At 43.9% G+C, this 25767-nt stretch overlaps 2 protein-coding genes across 25 annotated transcripts in view; one reads left to right on the forward strand and one right to left on the reverse strand.

Annotated features, from left to right (window-relative positions):
• Window positions 1-335: 335 nt before the first annotated feature.
• On the reverse strand, window positions 336-2025 carry hdac3 (histone deacetylase 3). 2 transcript variants are annotated; one of them, XR_006030164.1, is made up of 2 exons: window positions 520-2025; window positions 336-423 (listed from the first exon to the last, which is right to left on the reverse strand). XR_006030164.1 is itself a non-coding variant. In XM_042084361.1 (2 exons), exon 1 carries the CDS (start codon window positions 1873-1875, stop codon window positions 589-591), a length of 1287 nt encoding a protein of 428 aa, XP_041940295.1. In that variant the 5' UTR covers window positions 1876-2025; the 3' UTR covers window positions 336-460; window position 588. The 2 variants fall into 2 exon arrangements, 1 of the variants encoding a protein (XP_041940295.1); XM_042084361.1 differs by having other exon boundaries at window positions 336-460; window positions 588-2025.
• A 220-nt stretch (window positions 2026-2245) lies between these two features.
• Window positions 2246-25767, forward strand: part of LOC121703415 (ribosomal RNA processing protein 1 homolog B-like) — a 43854-nt gene continuing 20332 nt past the window's right edge. For 6 of the 23 annotated variants that reach the window (XM_042084254.1, XM_042084256.1, XM_042084257.1 and 3 more), the window contains exons 1-12: window positions 2246-2960; window positions 3247-3329; window positions 9067-9124; window positions 9486-9571; window positions 9668-9729; window positions 12120-12243; window positions 12453-12517; window positions 12900-13108; window positions 15485-15603; window positions 22469-22566; window positions 23900-23919; window positions 25147-25284. In XM_042084254.1, the coding sequence (XP_041940188.1) occupies window positions 2834-2960; window positions 3247-3329; window positions 9067-9124; window positions 9486-9571; window positions 9668-9729; window positions 12120-12243; window positions 12453-12517; window positions 12900-13108; window positions 15485-15603; window positions 22469-22566; window positions 23900-23919; window positions 25147-25284 (1189 nt within the window). In that variant the 5' untranslated portion in view covers window positions 2246-2833. Of the gene's footprint in view, window positions 2961-3246; window positions 3330-8762; window positions 8831-9066; window positions 9125-9485; window positions 9572-9667; window positions 9730-12119; window positions 12244-12452; window positions 12518-12899; window positions 13109-15484; window positions 15604-22468; window positions 22567-23899; window positions 23920-25146; window positions 25285-25767 lie in introns of those variants that run through there. The other 17 variants (XM_042084255.1, XM_042084268.1, XM_042084267.1 and 14 more) reach the window with 12 other exon arrangements.

Genomic DNA, 25767 nt, shown 5'->3' on the forward strand with positions numbered 1-25767 from the left:
ACCACGTGTGTGTGTGTGTGTGTGTGTGTACTGAGCTATGTGACCAAGTGTGTGTGTGTGTGTGTGTTTGTGTGTGTATACTGAGCTGTGTGACCACGTGTGTGTGTGTGTGTGTGTACAAGTTATTTCATACAGGCTATGTGTGTGTGTGTGTGTGTGTTGGTGATTTCATAAAGGCTGTGTTGATTTGCACGCCAGGCAAGAGCTACTGTTCATGAGGCAACAACAGCGGTGTTGCCGTAAAAATAAAGGGCAGCTGTGTTGCCACAGAGATAGACGGCAGCGGTGTCCAGGGCCGTCGTCAGGGCGACAGTGATGGAGTCACAGACCAGTTGATACCGGCCTAGTCCCAAGGAGCCAACATCACAACAAAACCCCGAATTATACTGGAATACTAATGACCTCTGATGACCTCTGATGACCCTCACACGGTCTTACTGAGGACATGTTACTGAGTCCTGGGGGGGGGGGGGGGGGGGTGAGGACTCGTTACTGAGTCCTGTTAAATCTCCACATCACTCTCCTGATGACCCTCACACGGCCTTACTGAGGACTCGTTACTGAGTCCTGGGGGGGGGGGGGGGGGGGTTAAATCTCCACATCACTCTCCTTGTCATTGTCATGGTCCCCGTCGTAAAACTCACTGCTGGCCTCGGGACGAGAGTAGTTGTCCTCGGACGCGCGCTCGTCCTGGTCCGGCTCGTCCGTGCGCTCGTAGCTCAGGAGGTCGGCGGGCACGTCGTGGATCTGGACGCTGGGGGCGTGGTTCAGCATCTTCAGGTTCTCGAACACCGTCTGCCGGATCTGCTCCAGGTACTGGCGCGAGTTCTGGTTCTCGATGCGCGTGCTGACGTCTGGGTGCAGCGTAAAGTCCGGCGCAAAGTACTCGAAGTACTCGCTGTAGGGCAGCTCGTCGCTGATTGGCTCGTCCACCAGGAGGGACGTCTCGTAGGTCCAGCAGCGCGCCACGTTCCGCACCGTGTACCCACCGCCACCCAGCACCAGCACCGGAATCTTGAAGCTCTTGACGAACTCCACGCACTCGCCGTGGCCGCGGATGCTGAGGTTGAAGCAGCCCAGGCGGTCACAGCCCAGCGAGTCAGCCCCACACTGTAGCACGATGCAGGTGGGCTGGTAGAAGTCCACCACCTGCTTGATGACCGGCTGGAAGAGCTGCCGGTAGCTTTGGTCGTCAATGCCATCGCGCAGCGGCACGTTCAGGCAGTAGTAGCGGCCGCTTTCGGCACCCACCTCGTACATGTCACCCGTCCCGGGAAAGAAGTAATTGCCGTACTTGTGGAAGGACACCGTCATAACTCGGTCTGTGAGATAGAAAGCCTCCTGCACCCCGTCGCCATGGTGAATGTCAATGTCGATATACAACACTCTCGGGTGGTACTTCAGCAGCTCCAGGATGCTGATGACGATGTCGTTGACATAACAGAACCCCGAAGCCTCGAACTTCTTGGCGTGATGCAGGCCCCCAGCCCAGTTAATGGCAATATCACAGATCTTATGGTTGAGCTGCGTCGCGCCCTGGAGCGAGGCTCCCGTGTACCGCGAGCAGAACTCGAACAGACCGGGGAAAACGGGACAGTCGTCTCCTACATTAAAGGTGTTAAGACTCTTTGTGAAGCCCTGCATATTGTTCGGACTAACCTTTTGCAGGAAATCGATGTAGTCTTCCGAGTGGAAACGACACATGTCATGTTGGGAGGCTTTGTATGGTTTAAACACCATCATCTTCTTGTACAATCCATAATGCAAAACGAGACTGTGCGTCAGGGAGAGACGATGAGGTTTCATTGGATGTCCCGCGCCATAATGGAAATTGCCGACGTCGGGGTCGTAAAAGTAGGCTGTTCTGTTGGACATTGTACAACCTGATTATCAAAGACTTAAAAAATAAAATTCGCCTCGCGTTCACGGCTAAATCGTTTAGAGTGGCGCCTTTTCTTCTTTCACCGAGTTGTGGCCATTTCTAATCTCTTCCTGCACGATAACGACGTGAACCGGGAGAAAACTAGAATCCAGTATGGCCGCTACAATGTTACGTCAAAATAAAGGACTTTTGTTTGTTTCTGAACTGTGGGTAATGACAATCAAGAAAGCCAGCGCATTTAATAATTTCCATCACTTTTATTTCAAATTGTAGAATTTCAGATCACACATGACACAAGTTGGCGTACGTGCGTTGTCTGATTTATTTTGATGTTAGTTCAGTCAATCTCTTATGTGTTGCTTATTGTACACTTCACACTACCCCGCTAGTTTCGCTTCCGCTTTAAAATTATGTTCATCGCCATCTTCTGGATAGGTGTTAATGTACTGACTTTACTACTGTGTTCGTTCCTATGGTTCGTTCTCAGTGATAACATCATTCTTCCGACTGTGCTTTGCGGTCAGAATGTGGGAAAGATATGGACGACACAACAAAGGTTAACATACGCACATTAATCCAAAGAAGCGTATGCCGCTTTAAAACGCGACATACACCAACATGAACAAGTGTATCTTAAACCAGTGCACGTCAAAGTCCAATCCACAACTGGGAAGCTCACGAGGACTTTTCCGCTGGGGTTTCCGTAGATATATAAGAATAGCCTATATCAGTGTCTTCCCATTATCTCCCCAGACTCAAACGCACCATATAACTCAGAGAGTTATTGTGGCAATAATGTTTTCTACTGAGAAGACTAGTCACTAGCTGCCACGACAACTACTGCTGTCGCTGCTGCTTGCTTGTGACAAAAATTACGCCATCAAAGTGCGTCCCTGGAAGAAGTGACGTAGCAAACGCGCCCGTTGTGAGTTCCCCACGTGAGAAACCAACATGGCGCAAGAGCAGGAGCCCGAAGTGCTTCTCGCCCAAAAATTAGCAGCAAACGAGAGGACTGTTCGGACCAAAGCCTTTAAAAAGCTGCGGAAATATGTGAGATCGCGCTCACAAGTCCCTGGAGGTATGGAAACGCATAATGTGTCCTGTTCTGCTGTTGTCCTAATGTAAATGTGTCGCGTGCTGCCCTGCCCCCTTTTTCGACTATCTTCTGTAATATAGTATAACGTTAATGGGCTCGCGGGCGTTTATGTATTTGTCTTTGTGGATATACGCTACTCCTAACCTATGTCGTTGTGTAGATGAAAGAAAATTAATCATGTGAAGTTGTAGAAGTGGACATAACGGGGAGGTTATCGAATTTACGAGTGGATCAGAACTTGTGAAAATGTGTGTGTGTGTCCCAATAGGCGGCTTCACTGAGGAGGAGTTGTTGAAGGTGTGGAAAGGACTCTTCTACTGTCTGTGGATGCAGGACAAACCTCTGCTACAGGTGGGTGTCGGGAAAGAGACCCTGCCCTTCTGCAGGGGAAAGGGCTTCAGCTGTGTGTGTCTGTTCTGAATAGGGAAAGGCCTGGATTAAACTTCAGCTGTGTGTGTGTTCTGAATGTACCTGTATTCTTTCACACAAACTCACCTCACGGACCTCTTGGAGGTGCCAGCAATATTGAACTTTTGCTTGATTTGACCATCAGTTAACTTTGAAACGGGCACTTTACTTTGGATAAACAATAGAAATACATCATACGAGTGATTAACGTCAAAAAAATTTAGACTGGAATAACTCAACATTTGACACCTGATAGTGTTCTAAAGATGTCAAATAGTCTGTTATAGTTACCAAATTCATAGCCAAGGTGCCAGAAGTGAACACACATGGATAGTTATAAAAACTGTGCTTTCATTATACAACTGAACACAACCAAATACTTTTATAACCCTTGAGCCAGCTCCTTACTATGTGATCTCCATGGCGATGCAGCGTTTGTTTGCACCTCCAACAGCATGGCGTACCTGGTTACCGCCCTCAAATGCCCACAAATGCCCACAAACGCCCTCAAATACCCACAAATACCCATGTGTTTGTGTGAAAGACTTCTTACGCTACTGACCACTCAGAACTCCGCGCCATGATGCTGTGTGTGTGTGTGTGTGTGTTTGTGTGTGTGTGCGTGTGTGTGTGTGTTTGTGTGTGTGTGCGTGCAGAAAACTCACCTTGAAATGCGCTATAGACATAAACTGGACTTGACTTGACCTTTAGTATAAGTTGATATGCACCGTTTAATCGCTGGGTTTTAGGATAAAACATCTTCAAGGAATTTTGAACAGTAGCCTGGAAATCCAGACCCAAATTATAGGTAATGAGCATCATTAGTGACTCGCTGAGCAAATTCAAATTTGTGCTTGTGGAAACTCTGGATTTCCAGGATATTTGAACAGTGGATTGCAAAAATAAAGCTTGAAGTTGGACCGTGTTTTGACATTTAGTCGAGACTTATGCAGTTCCCGATCAAACATGCCATTCCTGTAGAAAACCCGTCGCCCAATTACATGCCCGCAGGGATGCCTGCTTTAAATATAGGATGACAGGGAAAACATCAATCCAACTAAGCATTCAATAATGAAATATTATAATATAATAAATGTGAAGTGAGCAGAATTTAAGCATGGTTGCATGTAACATTTCTTACAGATCAAAGTGACATAAGCCTAACAGCTGTTTTGAGTCAAGGCTATATGTTTAGCCTATTCAGTCAAGGCTATATGTTTAGCCTATTGAGTCAAGGCTAGATGTTTAGCCTACTGAATAATTTGATGATGGAGAAGACAAACCATTTTTTTGTGGAATGATGCATCATCATATGAAATTTGCAACTATGTGCACTGCAAAAACTGCTTATCTAATAACATCCAACCAACTCTTATTAATCTTAAATCAAAATCAAAATATCTAGTTTTATTGTTTTCAGTATAAAGAGACTTACCTAGCGCTTTCTCGTAAAATCATTTGACTTAAAGGATTATCATGTTTCAACACACTTTAGGTCAATATCACACCGGAATTCTCCTTTAATGTAAGAAGATTTTGATTTCTTTAAAGAAGTTTCATTCTGAAAACAAGGAAATTTGTCTGCCAGTGAATAGAATAGAATAGATCTTTATTGTCATTGTCACAGGTACAATGAAATTTAAAGGGGAACTTGGCAACTATTTCAACGTAATAAACCCGTTTAGAAATCATTTGGATGGTTAAATGACCTGTTCCGGTGAAAATGGTGACTTTTCCCGCTGCCCCTAGCGTCCCCAGGCGGAAAACCAACCTTGCAACATTGAGACTACCGTCCCGGAAAGAGAAGTGAGAAACAAGAAACTCGTTTTAAATCGTGTTTCTTACCTTGTAACATCCACATTGTTCTGCCGAACTCATGCTAACCGTTTCGCTAGTTTGTAAAATCCATGTGCTTTATCATTTAGCTTTTTCCACCGTTTGAAATAGCATAGCACAACAATAATGCACAACTTCTCCAGCAGAGGGGGCAGTATAGCTAATCCTGCCAAGTAAAGTGCTCTCCAGTCAGTGCATCATTCATAAAAAATAAATATAAATACATTTAAAAAATAATAAATAATTTAAGTGCTAGTGTTTTCATTAGCAGCATACCTAGACACACAGTCATACACGCCCAGTCATTGCATAAAAAAAGAATGAACATTCATCTGCAGGCATGCATACCATCTGTCATTGCATTGATCCACTATACTATACTACTATACCATATTGATACGGACTCTCAGGAAGCGGAAGTCTGCCACCCTCTCCAGACACACACACACACACACACACACACACTCCCCGCTGATGATTTAATGGTGGGATCTCTGTTTTTGTTGTCCCTGCACCATGTTGACAGCCGCTCCACCTCATCTCTGTAGGCAGACTCGCCCTGGAGATGAGCCCCACCACTGTGGTGTCATCTGCAAACTTCACCATGGTGTATCTGTGATAGACAGGGGAGCAGTGGTGTGTGTAGAGCAAGGGACTCAGCACACAGCCCTGGGGGTAGAGCAAGGGACTCACTCTGCGATCAGAGAGGAAGCTATTGATCCACATGTAGGTGGTGTGTGGAAGCTCCAGGTAGAGGTCTGCGCGGGACTGATTTTTCATCCCGCATCAATGTGTCATTTTTAGTCCCGCTCCCGCAATATTCTGTCCCACTCCCGCATTAATGTGTCATTTTTAGTCCCGCTCCCGCCCGCATCTGTAACATGATGTCCCGCTCCCGCCCGCTAAAGCCCGCATGCAGGAGGGACAGCCTACTCAGCTTTTCTTTCTGTCTCACGAAAGGAGCACACACACCTGAGAAAGACTCCAGATGGCAGTTTCTTGGTTCTGAATGTAGGCTAACAACTGAAGTAGGCCTAGTCTGGTGCCCTCTTCCTCTGTCATGCTTTCGATTTTTTGAGTTTTAACAATGAGCAGCAGGAACAAATTGAACCCACGTAAACGACAATATAGGCTATAGGCCTGCTATCCGTCAGTTATGCTTAAACCCCGTTTTTTAATGCTGCCTAACAGAACATCCAGCTGAACTATAGTTATGAACACTACTTTAATCATTTCCATATTTAATTGTACGCACATATTAATTTGCGGGGTGCAGTGAATCATCGGTTTGTCCCGCACCCGCGAACGCACCTCTCTCATCCCGCCCGCTCCCGCAAAGAGCTTTCAAAAGTTGTCCCGCGCCGCACTCTTTTGCGTCGGGACCCGTGGGTCTACCGCGGGAGTGCAGACCTCTGTGTGTGTGTGATGTGTGTGATGTGTGTAGTATGGGGAGTGCAGACCTCTACCAGGTCCCCCAGTTTGACTACTAGTTTGTGAGGGAGGATGGTGTTGAATGCAGAGCTATAATCCACAAAGAGCATCCGCACATAGTTGCCCTCCTGCTCCAGGTGTGAGTGGCAAACATTGACATCAAAGGTTAAAACATACGCATGTTGAGAACTGTGTGGCAGGCGGAAATATGATGCTTATTGATTTGCATACCATAAATATATAAATATCAGTGTTTATTCCTTTAAATGCTTTAGTTGTTTTGAAATGTTCTTATGGAAGCCTAAGCACATCCGTATTAGCATCCTGTATTAGCCTGTATTAGCATCCTGTATTAGCCTGCAACAGTGTTAACTCAATATGCCGATGTTCCAACCATGGTCTTGTCCATGTTTTTCACACATTCCGACGGCAAAGCACATGAACGCTGGCTGTCGGAAAAACAACGTAGGGCCTGATCAAAGATGCTCTAGTTACCCAGATAGGGCCTGATCCTGATCAAAGGTTCTCTAGTTACCCAGATAGGGCCTGATCAAATGGATCTTAAGGAGGGTTCGCCAATGGAATGAAATGGCACTAGTTCCGGACTCTTAAATAGGTGTCTCAAAACACGCTAGACTCCTAAAGGGGCGTGGCTGTTGCGAACCCCAAGTCACAGTGATAACAGAATTTACCCTCTTATGAAGCGTCTCAGCCTAAGTAAATATCTGTCTAAGTTATAATACCTGTAATATATGTCTGCAGCTTGCTTGCCAGCCTTTCCCAGTACTTCGCAAAAGTTGTGAAATATAACCGCATATTTTTTTTGAATGTCGGCGACTGGCTACATAAAAAAACCGCATCTGTAAGTGTGTTCATAATACGTGCGTGATTGAGATGAAAACAGCAGTTTTTCAGCAGGAACATGCGAGGAGGGGGTTTAACTTTTCCCATACATTTTTTTTAAAACAAGTCAATGGTTCACAATGTTTCAGTCAATCTTTGGTTGGTTTAAATACAACTGGTGTGCAAAATGTAAATTAGTGGATTACCTTTGATTTGCTGTGCTATGGGACAATAGATGCCTAAGTTAGTAGGCCTATTGCAATATTTAAATAGCTTAGTCTACCTTTGAAAAAAATATTGAAGGGAATCCAGTCCAGTAAACATGTCTTTGGCAAGTAGCCTAGGCTACTACAGACACAGGTGAAGAACAGTCAGCCTCAGCCAGTAGCACAACCAAGTATGTACAGCCAGCTTCAAAAGAAGCAGTCCAGACCCTAAAATTGGGCATTCATAGCTGTGAAGGTAATTCACACACAATTATTTTCTTTCACCAAAATATATTTGGTAACTTCTGTAGACATCCCAAATGGGGTGGGTGTTAAAATTAGTAGAAAAAAAACTCTTGCATAAAACAGTGTTAAGTTGTCTCTTTTTTGCCATGGTATAGTCTTAATTTTTCCATTTAGATGTCTTGAAAAGGTCTTAAAAGTCTTTAAATTTGCACTTGGAAAATGTGCAGATACCCTGATTTAAGTTTCTATAACACACAATGCTCTGGCCATTAAATAGCCTTAGTTGCGGAAATGGCCTTAAATTAAACAAACAAACATAATCACGAGGGCGGTCCGTAATATTCCAAGGTGACCAGAATGCACTATAATTGCAGTAATAATTGCAGGTATTCTCATGACGTCGTCTGGATCAAAGATGGCTGCGACCTGGTGGCAAAAATCGGAATTTCTACCTTGTTTTTCAGCAAAACCACTTAATTTCAGGTTTGATTGTAAAACCATATCTCACCGAAAAAAGGGGGGGAAAAGCATCCGAAAAACGTGGACGTTGTTTAGTGTTTCATTTCCACTGTAAAGGTTTGGCACGGTTGGGTGAAGTCACTTCTGTTGGCATTTGAAGTATTATCAGAGAGCTGCCCCCCCCCCATCCCCCGCTTCCTGAAACTGTCATGAACACGCCATTCCTCTTGCTGGTGATTGGCTGGAGCGCAGTTTGTTATGTTTCATGGTTGCTGGTGATTGGCTGGAGCGCAGTTTGTTTTGTTTCATGGTCCAGGCTGTTTTTGTTGCAGTGTTGGAGCCTGGGCTGCATTTTTTCACAGTATATTCAGAGGACAGGCAGCTAGCGGAGCATGTTCAGAGGACCGTGAGGAGATGTCTGCTGTATGTGACAGAAATGTTCTAGCCTAAAAAACCGCGCAACAAGACTTACAGAATACTGTGTGTTACCTCTTATTTGTGCTGTATGTGACAGAAATGTTCTAGCCTAGAAACCGAGCAGCAAGACTTAGAGAACACTGTGTGTTACCTCTTATTTGTGTTTATTGTGTTGGTTTGTTTGTTGAGTCTCTTGTTTTTGTTTAGTTAGTTTGTTTGTTGACTTGTTTCCATGGTTGCAGGAGGAGTTATCCGAGCAGATTTCTGGCCTGTTGCACAGTTTCCAGAACACCAACACGCGTGAGTATCTGTCCTCTGCTGTGTGTGTGTGTGTGTGTGTGTGTGTGTGTGTGTGTGTGTGTGTGTGTGTGTGTGTGTGTGTGTGAGAGAGAGAGAGAGAGAGAGAAATTGTGTGTGAGTGTGTGACTGACTGACTGACTGAGAAAGAGAGAGAGAGGGTGTAAAATATATATTTTATTTCCCAACACATGTATTTGTTATGTGATGTTCAGAGCTGTATTGTATGGAGATGTACAGAGCTGTTGTTGATGGTGTTTTTGTACAGAGCTGTTGTTGATGGTGTTGTTGTTGATGGTGTTGTTGTTGATGGTGTTGTTGTTGTTGTTGTTGATGATGGTGTTGTTGTGGTGTTTTTGTACAGAGCTGTTGTATGTGGAGACGTTTCTGCAGACTGTGAAAAGGGAATGGAATGGCATAGACAGGCTTCGCATGGACAAGTTCTTTCAGGTCAGAGGGAGCACACACACACACACACACACACACACACACACACTTAGGGCTGCATCATGGTTGATTAATCTGTTGGCTATTCCCCCCCTGCAGCTGGTGAGATTTGTCTTCAGGCAGGTGTTTGAGACGCTGAAGAGAAATGATTGGGAAGAGAGGTGAGGAGCACACACACACACATATGTGACCAGGCATGGCAAAACCAGGCACATGTCTCCCCAGAGACATTTTGAGTTATTCACGGATTCTGAAAGTGTAGTTTCAAAGCTATCCAATGATGTCTCATTCATGGAGATCTGATAATATTTGAATAAGTTGTAGCCATTTTAAAGTATACACATCTCCCCCCTGTCCCCCCTGTCACGGTCACTGATCTGAGCCTGCAGAGCTAATGACCCATCGAAACTATCTGTAATGGGTTACAGATAGGGGTGTAAAGATTAACCGATACGTATCGGTATCCGTTTTTAACGTGTAAAATACGGCTACATCGATACGTGAAGCCCCGTATCGGAAAAAAACTGAAATGAACCGGTCGTTATATCGATTTACTTGTTATGAATCGGTGCACAACCTTTTCTGCTCGCTCAGACTCATTTACGTTCCAAGCAGCGCGTTCATCCCACTTCCGGTTTTGAAACTATACGTGGCACGGAATTGTGGGTAATACAGTTCGTTTTTGGTTACATTCATTGCCCAAAGTTGTCAAATGACCTCATTACCCATACATCTATTGCAACTTAACCATGTGACAACTTGCACTCGGTCGGCTTTTGTTTTTCGAAATCCAGCGCGAAATTAAGCACTTATAGCATTCCTAAACAGCAACGATAGTTTGTAGAGTAGCCTTACCTTTGATGAAGGGATTTCTTTAATGTTAAATAATAATTTGGCCCTTGCTGCTAAAACGATGCATAAATTATTAGCCAATGATTTTGTTCATATTCACTCAGACTTGTGGCATTTTAGGTTTCTGCATTAGGTCTACTGTTGGAACAAAATAAGCCCAGAGAGTTCATTGATTTGTAGGCCTATTTTATTCTTGTAGGGTAGGCTAGGCCTATATGAGAAAATGCCAAGAGTGTCTTAAGCACTGTTTTATTTTATTTCAGTATTGTCTTACCTCAACAAGGCTACAGCTCCATGAAAACAATCAGATATAACTCTATAAAATCTGTAAAGTCTATAAAAATGTATTTTTATGTTGTATTTGGCTGCTGTGCTTGACTGAAATGTAGACTATTCTTTTTTCATTTCAATATAGTATATGAAACAAACCTCAGTTTAGATAATCATATTCACACATTTTATTGCCTAATTGACAACCATGACCATGATTGATAATATAAAATGAATGTGCACCTTGAGCAAATTATAAAAAATCTTTCAGAATGCTTTCCATTCTTGAACTGCATCGCATCGCATCGAATCGTACTGAATCGTTTTTTATAAACATGTATCTTTTCTTGTATCAAATCGTGCCCATGTATCTAGATGCGAATCGTATCGTCTTTTACATGAGAGATCCCCTCTAGATCCCCTCTTTACATGAGACACCCCTAGTTACAGAACCAGCTAGTAGCAATGGATAAAGTAGTCTAAAACAAACATGAGATCACGTTTGCAAACCCTGTTAATTTGAATGCACACACGATGCAAGGCACCCTCACATCAGTCAAAACAAGACATTCTCGCATTATTCAAATTAATTGCCTATCTGTTATGGGTTTTGGCTAGTAGCCTATGGTGCCAATAGCTAACAACAGTAGGCCTACGTTAGCTAGTAGCAATGGATAAAGTTTCTAACACACAAACTTTATCTCCGTCAAATGTAACTGTTGAAATAGCATCTTATATCTTACGATCTACGAGAGATTCTTCCCCGTTGTAATTATCTTCGGCTAAGGTCAGCTCTAGATTAGGGATGTTCTCCAATGTAATGAAGTCGCCTTCATCATCAGATTCAGGTAATCTGCAATCCGCTGTGCTTTGTCCATCTCCATTCCAATTGTAAACAAACAGCATGCTGGTTCAGTAAGTAGCCATGAGGTTACTTCTGGCATACAGCTGATTGGCCGACAAAACAAAAGAGCACTAATAGTCACGCCCAATTCAAATGCTGGTTTACTTCCTGAAACTTAACCATTTTCAAAGACAAAATATACACTTTTAAAGCAACCAATGCTGTTAATCGAAACATGGTATTGCTTCTTTAGGACTTCAACTTGCACATTCTGCAAAAAAACGAAAATAACTCATTTTGAAAAAAACAACTTCAAAGTCGTTTTTTCGCGACTTGAGCCTGGTTTTGCCAGGTGTATGCCTGGTGTGTGTGTGTGTGTGTGTGTGTATATATATATATATAATCACACACACACACGTGAAAGGAATTGATTGGGTGAAGAGTAGGACGGCACACACACTAAACTGCAGATAGAAAAACTATATGTAAAAATAAGACTTTCTTTTTCTCTCTCTCTCTCTCTCACTCTCTCACTCTGTTTCTCTCTCTCACTGTTTCTCTCTTTCTTTCTCTCTCTCTCTCTAGTCTGTGTGGTCGTGTTCTTCAGTTGATCTCCGCCCAGCTGCTCGATGGCTCCGCCCCTTCTGGACTTCTCCTGCATGTTCTGGACCTCTACCTGACAGAGCTGGGCCTCGTAGGAGCTGAACAGGTGTGTGTGTGTGTGTGTGTTCTGGGCCATGTTGGAGCTGAACAGGTATGTGTGTTTGTGTGTTCTGGGCCATGTTGGAGCTGAACAGGTGTGTGTGTGTGTGCGTGCGCGTGCGTCTATCTACCTGTCTGACTGTGTGTGTGTGTTAAATGTACCTGACTGTGTGTGTGTGCGTGTGAGAGAGATGATTATTCTTCTATATGTTTCAGCTGACAGCAGATCAGAATCTGTCTTTCATTGAGCCATTCTGCCGAACAGCAGCCAAAACCAAAGAGTAAGTCCTGTGTGTGTGTCTGTGTGTGTGTTTGTGTGTGTTTACGCGTCTGTGTGTGTGCGTGTGTTTGTCAGTCTGAGGGAGAGAGTGAGTGTGTGTTACAGATGTACGATATTGGATTTCAACTCTGCCGGTTGCTGATATATATACATATCTCTTTAATATCCTTTAAGAGTCATTAATCTGTTGTGTGTGTGTGTGTGTGTGTGTGCGTACGTGTGTATGTGCGTGTGCATGCGTGCGTTGGTGTACGTACGTACGTGTGTGTGTGTGTGTGCACGTTGGTGTATGTACGTGTGTGCGTGCGTGTGTGTGCGTGTGTGTGTGCGTGTGTGCGCGTGTGTGTGTGTGTGTGCGCGTGCGTTCGTGTGTGTGTGTGCAGTCGTGTGCTGCTCCAGGCTATCTGCAGCAGTGTGTTCGGGCAGATTGTGGAGCAGGCTCCGTTCGCTGTTGTCGACCTGCTCAAGGAGCTTAAGACTCAGCAAGGGGAGGAGCCAGACTCTGGACAGGCCTCTGAGGGGGAGGAGTCACCACAGAGCTCCGCCCCTAGCAACAGCAAAGTCAAAACCCCCAAGGACAAGAAAACTTCCAGTGAGAACACCACACACACACACACGTACACACACACACGTACACACATCTCCGGTGAGAACACCACACACACACGTACACACACGTACACACACATGTACACACACACACGTACACACATCTCTGGTGAGAACACCAGACTTTAAAAAAAAAGTCTCCCAAGACGTGCAGCCTGAAATGTATGCATTGTCACGGCTACATAAACAAATCTTGCACACAGGAAGAAAGCTGTTAGGTCTTTTTTACATTTTACTTTATTCTCAAAAAACAAACGTTTGCATCATGTAAAGCAGACCAGTTGGTTACCCAACATAATAAGCTATTTTAAATGTAAAGCTTCCAATGTATATCGCCCCCATGTGTCTGAACCCGAACCGAAACCGACTATAATTTCTAAATATTTGTCCGAACCCGACCCGACCAGTCGGGTCCCTTGAAAACCAAAAGATGTTTTTAGTAAGGTCCCACCTTGGAAGGTTTTAGAATATCTTACTAGCATAGATTTTAAAAAACATTTAAGTTTCTATAACACACAATGCTCTGGCCATTAAATAGCCTTAGTTGCGGAAATGGCCTTAAATTAACCCTTAGAACCCGATTGACGCAAAGTGCGTCAAAAAACACACTCTTTCTTCTCTGTTACATTGCTCCGTAACTGTTCATCGCAGCGAGAGGAAACCTTTATTGCATGACAGAGCAGAAGTGGGGCTTTCCAACGAGACTACAGACTTGTCTGTACGATCAAGTATGAAAATTTAAAAAAAATCATGAAATTAAATCAAATAGCATCATATTTACAGTCTATACGTCTCTGCGTTCACCTGCTCACCCATTACTCTCGCGAACCCGTGATCGCATCGATATGGCAAGCATATTAGATGAAAGAGGGGGCACAGGGCTATCCATTGGTACAATGTTTATCGATCTTTCTGGCTTATAAAAACAGACGAAGTGACTGCAAAATAATAACGTCATGTACACAAACCAACCGCTGCACACCCATTACTCTCGTTTGAATTACTCGCGGACCCTTGATCAGATAGATATGCCACGCATGTCAGATGAAAGAGGACACTCAGATCTGTCATTTGATACCAAGTACATCCTTCTGGGATATGAAACAGACGAAGTGACCGCAAAATAATAACTTCATATAGCTGGACTTACCCCTCATTTTTGTTTGTTCGTGTGCCATGTTTATAATCCAACGCTATCGTGTGTTTCTCTATGGCAAACCATGTTCATAATCCGGTTTTGAGATCCTAGCAAATTCCTGCATGGCATCCAATTCGAGGCTCACATTGCATCCCAATTTGTTCAACAAAGAAACACCTTTTTTGCCTTTACGTTGTTCATGGCAATGCAGTAAAAAGTTGATAATCATTATGAGTGCATACACCTAGGCACGCACTGGCTAACGCAAACTCGGGTCAAGTCAGGTCAGATCAGTTCGTGTCACAGATATGGAGCGCAGAAAGGTCATTTTTCATCACTAAATAAAAAATGGCATTTATTTCCGTAAATCCCACACCACACATTTCTGTAAATTGCTCAGCCCCAGAGTATCCCTCCAACATGGCAATTATATTGCCCAATTCAGGACAGTCTGCCCTACACACACATGAAATGCATGTAGAGCTATGAGCTTGATGTGGTGAGATACATGTCAAAATATAAGAATTTTTATAATACACTTTTTATATTCTAATAAATGCTAGTACTAATACATGAAATGATGGCAGATCTGGATAGCCTAGACTCTGCTTAAAAAAACAATATATAATATGTGTGTGTGGCACTTACAATGACCAGAATAAATCCTTATGAATAAAGGTAGTGAAAATGCCCTAAAAACAGCTTAGGGTTCTAAGGGTTAAACAAACATCTTCCTTACCCTAACCATAACCCTAACTTGCTAACCATAACCCTAACTTGCTAAACGACACTGTAGCAGTTCCCATATACTGTAAAACATGTAGCCTAACTTGCTAAACGACACGGTAGCAATTCCCATATAAAACATGTAGCCTAACTTGCTAAACGACACTGTAGCAGTTCCCATATAAAACATGTAGCTTAACTTGCTAAACATCAGTGTAGCAGTTCCCATATACTGTAAAACATGTAGCCTAATTTGCTAAACGACACTGTAGCAGTTCCCATATAAAACATGTAGCCTAACTTGCTAAACGACAGTGTAGCAGTTCCCATATACTGTAAAACATGTAGCCTAACTTGCTAAACGACACTGTAGCAGTTCCCATATAAAACATGTAGCCTAACTTGCTAAACAACAGTGTAGCAGTTCCCATATACTGTAAAACATGCTAAACTTGCTAAACAACACGGTAGCCTAACTTGTGTGTGTGTGTTTAGGCCTCAAAGCCTCAAAGAAGGAAAAGCTTGATGATGATGAAGATGAAGAGGATGATGATGAGTTGCTGGATGATGACCTCGACCTGGCAGATGATGAAGACGTTGGACCTGTGTTGCAGGTGTGTGTGTGTGTGTGTGTGTGTTGCAGGTGTGGTTGTGTGCGTGCGCGCGCTAGGGCTGCACGATATATTAAAATGTATCGTTATCACGATATCAACAATTGCGATGGACATATCGCAAAGATTAGTTAATTTTCGATAATTATGGCTAGTTCTACATTTTCTGTGCCTTGTATTCACATTCTGAACGTCTGAACATTATTTTACCAATCTGTCTTGCTGCCGAAGCCCGCCCCCTACCAGTTTAGGTGTGTGGTGTTTTAGGTGTTGAGGCGGGAGCTAGAAGTCGTGATGGCTGAAGGTAGTGAGTCGAGCGTACACTTGGGTGAAGAGGAATTGGTGGCTAAAAGAAAAAGCACGTCTTTTATATGAAAATATTTTGGTTTTAGGAAGGATGACTCGTTACAAACACGGGTACTTTGCAATGTCGAGCAGTGGTTGCAACTTGCCGAGGCAACACAACCAATCTCCACAGCCACCTGCAACACAATCATAAAGATCAGTATGAAGAGGTCCAAAAAGCTAGCTTAAGCAGAAAAGCCGCTAATGTTATGCCAAGTCCAGCGGCATCTAGCAGTAACATTAAAGTGACTTCAATTCAGCAGAGTTTTGAGAGTGTAACTCCTTATGTGAAATCATCAAAGCGCCACAAAGATATAACGGCGGCCATCGCACGGTTTTTGGCTAAAGACATGATGTCTATGAATACCGTAAACAGAGCTTTGTGGAGATGATTGAGCAACTTGACCGAAGGTATCAAATTCCATCACGGAACTATTTTTCTCATGTCGCCATTCCCCAAATGTATGACGCATGTCGGAAAACAGTTAACCTCGAACTTGGTGGAGTTGACTACTATGCAAGTACAACAGACCTTTGGTCAAGTCGTACAACACAGCCCTACATGAGTTTCACCGTGCATTTCCTCACTGAAGATTTTGAATTGAAAACACGGTGTCTAGAGACTGTATACTTCCCCGAATCGCACACTGGTGAAAATATAGCGTTTGGATTACGTGAAGTATTGGCCAGTTGGAATTTACAGGAAGACCAGCAAGTGTGCATAACCATGGATACCGGCGCCAACGTCGTGAAGGCAACTCAATTGAACAGCTGGGTCAGACTTCAGTGTTTTGGCCACAGGCTGCACCTTGCCATCGGTAAGTGGCCTAGCCTAAACTGATCTGCTTGTCACTGTACCTTACTCTGTACTATAGCCTACTATTATTGTTTTATGACGAGGTCTAATTATTCATTGACAAGATAGAAAGTAAAGATTTCATTACTTCTTAATAAGAAATAACTGTATTGTATAGCATGTTGCTTTTTATGCAAGTTATTTATTTTAATTCTGGTATACACAAATTAGGCTTCTAAATAGGTGATTTTTCGTTGTCTGGAATGTTGTAGTCCTACTGCTGGTATTGTTAGGCTGTTGTATGTTTGAAATCATACATGCCTGTCTTATATTTAATCTTCTGCCTGCCCCTTAGAAAATGCTCTTAAACATGATGGCCGCATTTCTCGAGCAACTGGACTTTGCAGGAAGTTGGTGGGACATTTCTCCCATAGCTGGAAAGAGAAAATGGCGCTAAAAAAGGCACAGCAGGAGCATAACCTCCCAGAACACTCACTCGTTACAGAATGCCAAACAAGGTGGGGGATCCAGGCAAAAAATGATAGAGAGAGTCCTTGAGCAGCACCGGGCTTTATCTGATGTCCTGTCAGAAGACAGAAAATCAGGGCATTTGGTACCTACCTGGCAGGACCTGGATGTGCTTGAGTCTGTAAACCAGGCATTACAGCCTTTGTAACTTTTATACTTTTTAAACTATTAATTAAAAACTACTAAAAATTTCCCCATAGACTTAACATGGGCTGATGACATCACAATAGAGCCGTTAAGCAATTAGAATCCTATGGCAGGTGTTCAGGCCACCTGCATCAACTGCCAGTCTCAGGCTTTAAGCATACAAACTGGCCCTATTAAGACTACACATCCTGTTCAACTGCTTCCTCTGCCAAAAACTGTCCTCACTATAATATTTTACTGTTAAACAATTCAACCCTTTAAACTACTGAACTTTTTAACTGTTCAGCCATTGTAACTGTTGCTTGTCATCAACTATGACTCCTACCCACTGTAGCTAGTTAGCTAAGTTAGCTAAGTCACATGGTTAGCATAGTTAGCATGTTAGCATGCTAGTTAGCATTTTTAGCAAAACTGCTTAAAATGGTTAGCTAAGTCACATGGTTAGCATAGTTAGCATGCTAACATGTTAGTTAGCATTTTTAGCAAAACTGCTAAAAATGATTAACTAAGTTAGCTAAGTAACATGGTTAGCATAGTTAGCATGCTAGTTAGCATAGTTAGCATAACTGTTAAAAATAATTGGCTAAGTTAGCTAAGTCACATGGTTAGCATACTTAGCATTTTAACATTGTTAGCATGCTAGTTAGCATAGTAACTTGGTTAACATTATTATCTTTGTTAACATAGTTAGCATAACTGCTAGCAAACATTAGAGCCATTCCAAGTGTCAGTTATCGTCAACTATCTACCTAAATAATTTAACCATTTAAACTATCCACTTATTTAACCGTTCAATCATTCCAACTATATTAAACCTTATCTACCAAGTAAATAATTTACCTATATAAACTATCCACCTATTTAACTGTTCAGTCATTCCAACTATATTAAACCTCATCTACCTAGCAACCAATATAGTTTGTTTTTACTCTGTATGATATTTGACATCATATTTTTTGCATTTTCATGCACTGTATTTCCTTCAGGAAATGCTTTTCTAGTTATTGGGGGCCAAGCAGCGAAGCTGCGAAGGCACCCATTGTGTTTCTATGATTTCTTATTATTATTATTTAACATCTTTCCTCTGCCATTGAAGTCTATGGCAGCCCATAGAACCGTCTGGTAAAAAGTTGTGAAATTTGGCACACTGATTGGGCATCGTACAATGATTAATTTCACCAAGTTTCATGTCGGCACCTCGAGGGCTCTAGCGCCACCAACAGGCCAAAGTTGGACGTGCGTTCACGCACGTAACTTTTGACCTGTTGACCCGATTTTGAAAAATGAGGTACCGTTGGAATCCTTGGACCAAGCCGAGTTCATCGCACCCTATGACGTCATTTTCCGCCATGATGGATTTTCCGCCATATTGGATTTAAGTGAAAGTGAAACTAAAACTTCACAGGTCACAAATTTTGTCCGATCGTCACCAAACTTGACACACATGATTTTCAGACCAAGCCTCACAAAAGTTGTGGTGTTTTGTCTTCGGAACTATAACTGTTCACCCGTAATATCCAATCGAAATTTGCGGCGAAGCCGCCAAACAGGAAGTGAGCTCATATCTCAGCAACCCATTCATCTATCATAACTAAACTCAGTATATGGACTCATGACCCCATCAGGGGGAAGCTCAAGAAATTTGGTGACCTTTGGCCTCTAGGGGGCGCTGTAATTAAGAAACATGCTTTTTGGCCTGTAGCTGCAGTTGTGCTTAGAATTAAAACGCACTAGTGGTGTCTGGTAATACTGTTGGAGGTCCTTAGGCCGACCCAAGCCAACTTGTGATGTCATCGTAATTGATTCGGCCGCCATATTGGATTTAATCAAAAATACGTACAAGTTTTCGCAGGTCACAAATTTCATCTGTTCTTCACCAAAATTGGCAGAGACCATCTTCAGACCATGCCTGATGAGTGCATTGCTTTCTGGAACAATTGACAGAAGCATTGACCTGTACCAGCCAATCGAAATTTGCGGCGAAGCCGCCAAACAGGAAGTGATTTCCTATCTCAGCAACGCTTTCATGTATCAAAACCAAATTTAGTACATGTACCTCAGACCCCATCGGGAGGACGCTCGAGAAATTTGGTGACATTTGACCTCTAGGGGGCACCGTAATTGACAAAAATGCATTTTGGCCAGTAGTTGCTGATGCGCATTATTTTGCAATGGAAGTCAATGGCAGCCCATAGAACCGTCTGGTAAAAAGTTATACAATTTTGCACACTAATTGGGGACAGTCCAATAATTCATTTCACCAAGTTTCATGCCGGCACCTCAAGCGCTCTAGCGCCACCAACAGGCCAAAGTTGGACTTGTGTTTACGGACGTATCTTTTGACCTGTTGACTCGAATGGCAAAATGAGGCATCATTGGAATCCTTGGGCCAAGCCGAGTTCAACACACCCTATGACGTCAATTGTTGACCTCTATGTTTAAATCACAGCAAGTGTGATCATATCTCAGTCAATCTTTTATTTTTGATGTGAAACTGATGACCGCAAGTTCCATCTAGTTCATTCTAATGTGTGCGTGCAAGGGTGGGACGGGGTGGAATGGGCAGAGGCGGTTGCGGCGGTGGGCTGGCTGGGGGAGGGGGCGGCGACACTCAGCCCTGGTTCAGCCCCACAAAATCAGTTATGTTTTGATGTGAAACTTGACCTTGTAACTCAGCCAATCTTGGGTTGTATGGCATGGAACTTGCTGTGACTGCTTAAGGCTATATGTCTGATGCAACGGCATTGACTTACATGGTTAATCTGGCCTGCTGAACTCACTGCTTGGCCCCCTCATTGCTGCTTGCAGCTATATTTATTTAACATCTTTCCTCCGCCATTGGAGTCTATGGCAGCCCATAGAACCGTCTGGTGAAAAGTTGTGAAATTTGGCACACTGATTGAGGACAGTCTCATGAATAATTTCACCAAGTTTCATACCGGCACCTTGAGCGCTCTAGCGCCACCAACAGGCCAAAGTTGGACATGCGTTCACGCACGTAACTTTTGACCCGTATGGCCGATTGTCAAAAATGAGATATCGTTGGAATCCTTGGACCAAGCCGAGTTCAACGCACCCTATGACGTCATTTTCCGCCATGGTGGATTTTCCACCATTTTGGATTTAATCAAAAACACTAAAAAGTTTTCACAGGTCACAAATTTTGTCCAATCGACACCAAACCTGACACACATGATCTTCAGACCAAGCCTCACAAAAGATACTCCTTTTCGTCTTCGGAACTAAAACCGTTTGCCCGTAACAGCCAATCAAAACTTGCGGCAAAGCCGCCAAACAGGAAGTGAGCTCATATCTCAGCAACCCATTAATCTATCATAACCAAACTTTGTACATGGACTCAGGATCCAATCAGGGGGACGCTCAAGAAATCTGGTGACCTTTGACCTCTAGGGGGGCGCTGTAATTTAGAAACATGCCTTTTGGCCTGTAGCTGCTGTTGTGCTTAGAATTAAAACACACTAGTGGTGTCTGGTAATACTGTTGGAGGTCCTTAGGCCGACCCAAGCCAACTTGTGATGTCATCGTAATTGATTCGGCTGCCATATTGGATTTAATCAAAAACACGTACAAGTTTTTGCAAGTCACAAATTTTAGCAGATCCTCACCAAAATTGACAGAGACCATCTTCAGCCCATGCCTTATCAGTGCATTGCTTTCTGGAACAATTGACAAAAGCATTCGCCCGTAACAGCCAATCGAAATTTGCGGCGAAGCCGCCAAACAGGAAGTGAGCTCATATCTCAGCAACCCTGCCATGTATCATAACCAAACTTACTACATGGATTCATGACCCCATTAGGAGGACACTCGAAAACTTCGGTGACCTTTGACCTGTAAGGGGTGCTGCAATTAGCAATATTGCATTTTGATCTGTAGTTGCTGATGTGTTTTATCAATCTTTTATTTTTTGATGTGAAACTGATGAAAACATGTTCCATCCAGTTCATTCTAATGCATGCGTGCAAGGGCGGGGCAGGGGTGATTAGGTGGGGGGCTGGCTGGCGGAGGCAGTGGCAATTCTCAGCCCTGTTTCAGCCCTACAAAATCAGTTATGTTTTGATGTGACACTAGTTGAAAGTGTTGATCGTGGAAGTCTGCTGAGTTCCATCTTGTCGCCATGGCTACTCCAGCCTATTCTGCTTGGCCCCCTCATTGCTGCTTGCAGCTATATTTGTTTTTATTATTGTTATTTTATGTTGTTTTTCATGTCATAATGTAAGCCACCAGACCCCATTCTGCAACACGTTCTTGACTCAACAAATTAGTGGTCAGAAAAAAGTTACCATTTTAAGTTGGCATGCAGTTAAATGATTATGTTTACATTTATTTTAAATAATTTTTGAATGTTTTAAGTAGTTTTCATGTTTTTATTTATTTCAACTTAATTTTGTTGACCATAGCAGGAAATGTTTCAAAGGCTAAGATGATTTATGGCCGGCATTGCCGTTGTAGCCACATTTTTCCTAATAAAAATAATGTTGGAATGGAATCAATCCAATTCTTTTTTTTTAAGTATGCATCAGTCTATGCTAGCAGCAAGTAGAATGGAGGAAAACATTACATATTTAAATATCGCAAGTTATATCGTTATCGCAGTACTCAATAATGTTATCGCATGTTTTTCTAATATCGTGCAGCCCTAGCGCGCGCACGTTTGTGCCAACAGTGCTCTTTTATGCCTACTCCTCCCTAGGGCTGGCAAAAAATCGATTTAAATCGAAAATCGAGGTTTTTTTTTTTTTTAAATCAATTTTTAAATCCGATCACTGAAAAATGATCTGGCATACAGTAAGTGTGTGTGTGTGAACTATTTGTTTCTCAGCAAAAGCCATAACGAAACGGTAACAAATAAATGTAAAGAGACATATCGTGGAGTTTATTTTTTTGTTTTGGGAAGTAGCCGTATAATAAGCAGTAAAATGTATAGAAGTAGTGTGTGTGTGTGTGTGTGTGTGCGTGTGCACTTACTCAATCCTCCTCTCTTGTCTGGTGTGTGTGTGCACTTACTCAATCCTCCTCTCTTGTCTGTAGTTCAATTACGGCGCCGTGGCCGACAGACTCTTCCAGCTGGCCAGCAAAACCAACACGGCCACTCACAACAGAACCAAACTCTACAAGCTGGTCAAGACGTGAGTGTACACACACACACACTCACTCACTCACTCACTCACTCACTCACTTATAAGTATATATACTCTTTTGATCCCGTGAGGGAAATTTGGTCTCTGCATTTATCCCAATCCATGAATTAGTGAAACACACTCGGCACACAGTGAGGTGAAGCACACACTAATCCCGGCGCAGTGAGCAGTGCAACAACAGCGGCGCTCGGGGAGCAGTGAGGGGTCAGGTGCCTTGCTCAAGGGCACTTCAGCCGTGCCTACTGGTCGGGTTTCGAACCGGCAACCCTCCGGTTACAGGTCCGGAGTGCTAACCAGTGGGCCACGGCAACCCTCCGGTTACAGGTCCGGAGTGCTGACCAGTGGGCCACGGCTGCCGGGAATCGAACCCGGACCTCCGCGTGGCAGGCGAGAATTCTACCACATACCCAACATTACATTACATTACATTACATTTAGCAGACACTTCTTGACCAAAGTGACTTACATATGTCAGCTATATTACAAGGGATCACATTGTCCCCGGAGCAACTTGGGGTTAAGTGCCTTGCTCAAGGGCACAACGGTGGAAGCCGGGAATTGAACCGACAACTTTCAGGCTACTGCACGCTAGCCCAGTTCCTTAACCACTACACTACCACCGCCCAACAACTGATGAAACTTCAGTCTTATCCACCACTCTCTCGCCTGTACTACTGTAACTGACTGGGATCTTAAAGAGACCTCTCTTGTGGGCCACCACCACTCATCATACCCGTCCTTAGTGCTGCTGCTGACTGACTCACTCATCATACCCGTCCTTAGTGCTGCTGCTGTCTCTGACTGACTCACTCATCATACCCGTCCTTAGTGCTGCTGCTGTCCCTGACTGACTCACTCGTCATACCCGTCCTTAGTGCTGCTGCTGTCCCTGACTGACTCACTCGTCATACCCGTCCTTAGTGCTGCTGCTGTCTCTGACTCACTCATCATACCCGTCCTTAGTGCTGCTGCTGACTCTGACTGACTCACTCGACCGTCGACCTGACAAAAACCTGTAACCTACGTAGGCGGACCTCGGCTACCTATGCGCCAATGAGAGCTACACTGAGCTAAAGCCGGACTACAGATTAGGTGTGCCTAATGAACTCGCGTATCTAACAGTAGTTCCGCATTACATTAATTAATCCGCACACAAGTTTTATGTATTTTTATACCGTGTATTCTCCGTGTAAATTCATGCACCGAACCGTGACGCCCGTACCGTTTGGGTTCAATACAAATTCATGAACCGTTACACCCCTAACACACACACACACACACACACAAACCCTGTACTTAACTTGTGTGTTTTTTTTTGCAGATTCCGTGACCTGAGTGAAGGTAAGGTTTCCTCCTCATCCAACGTGCACTCACACACACACACACACACACACACATCATACACACTCACACACGCCTCATACACACACTCACACTCACACACAGTAGTGACTCAGACTCCCACACTCACTCTCTCTCTCTCTCCTGTGTTCCACACACACACTCACACACACGCATACACACACACTCACACACACTTACACTCTCTCTCTCTCTCTCTCTCTCTCTCTCTCTCTCTCTCTCTCTCCCCTGTGTTCTACACACACACACTCTCTCTCTCTCTCTCTCTCTCTCTCTCTCTCTCTCTCTCTCTCCTCCTGTGTTACACACACACACTCACACACACGCATACACACACACTCACACACACTTACACTCTCTCTCTCTCTCTCTCTCCCCTGTGTTCTACACACACACACTCTCTCTCTCTCTCTCTCTCTCTCTCTCCCTCCTGTGTTACACACACACTCACTCTCTCTCTCTCTCTCTCTCTCTCTCTCTCTCTCTCTCTCTCTCTCTCTCTCTCTCTCTCTCTCCTCCTGTGTTACACACACACTCACACTCTCTCTCCTGTGTTCCACTCACTCACACTCACACTCCTGTGTTCCACACACTCACACTCTCTCTCCTGTGTTCCACTCACTCACACTCACACTCACACTCCTGTGTTCCACACACTCACACTCTCTCTCCTGTGTTCCCCACACACACACCCACACTCTCACACTCACTCTCCTGTGTTACACACACACACACACACACACACTCTCACACTCACACTCTCTCTCCTGTGTTCCACACACACACACACACACACACACACTCACTCACTCACTCACTCACTCACACACTCACACTCACTCTACTGTGTTACACACACACACACACACACACTCACTCTCCTGTGTTACACACACACACACTCACACTCTCTCTCCTGTGTTCCACACACACACTCTCACACTCACACTCACACTCTCTCTCCTGTGTTCCACACACACACTCACACTCTCTCTCCTGCGTTCCACACACACACTCACACTCACACTCTCTCTCCTGTGTTCCACACACTCACACACACACACACACACACGCACTCACTCTCACACACTCACACTCACACTGTCTCTCCTGTGTTCCTCACACTCACACTGTCTCTCCTGTGTTCCACACACTCACACACACACACACGCACTCACTCTCACTCACACTCTGGTGTGTGTGCAGGTGTGTTCCCACAGGATGAGGGTCCAGAGGCTGTGTCCACAGATGAGGATGACGATGAGTTCCGCTCCAGGAGGAAGAGGAAGAAGAAGCAGCGTCGAGGGGAGGAGGCAGAGGACACGCCCCCAAAACGCAAGAAAGGTAATAAGCTGCACAAACGCACACTGTGAAAGTAGCATTACACTTTTCCACACACGCACGCACGCACACACACACACGCACACGCACACCTTTCGGGCCGCTGGGTTTTTATATTGAGGTTTGTGTGTCTACTTTATCCGAACCAGTGCAGTGTGTGTATGTGTGTGGGTACTTTATCGGAACCAGTGCAGTGTGTGTGTGTGTACTTTATCGGAACCAGTGCATTGTTGTGTGTGTGTGTGTGTGTCTACTTTATCGGACGTGAATTGAGTAGCAATCGGGGCTTCGCTTTCGGTCGGTTGATATGAATTTTTTAACTGTCTGCAGCCTAAAGTAAGAGGAGTGTAGAGCACTTTAACATGGTTGAGAGGAGTTGGAGTTGTAGTCTCAGGAGTGTGTCTGGTGTGTGTTGTATGGAGTTGGGGAGTTGTAGTAGTCTCAGCAGTGTGTGTGTGTGTGTGTGTGTGTGTGTTGTATGGAGTT

This window comes from Alosa sapidissima, chromosome 2 (genome assembly GCF_018492685.1).
Source record: "Alosa sapidissima isolate fAloSap1 chromosome 2, fAloSap1.pri, whole genome shotgun sequence".
NCBI lineage: Eukaryota > Metazoa > Chordata > Actinopteri > Clupeiformes > Clupeidae > Alosa > Alosa sapidissima.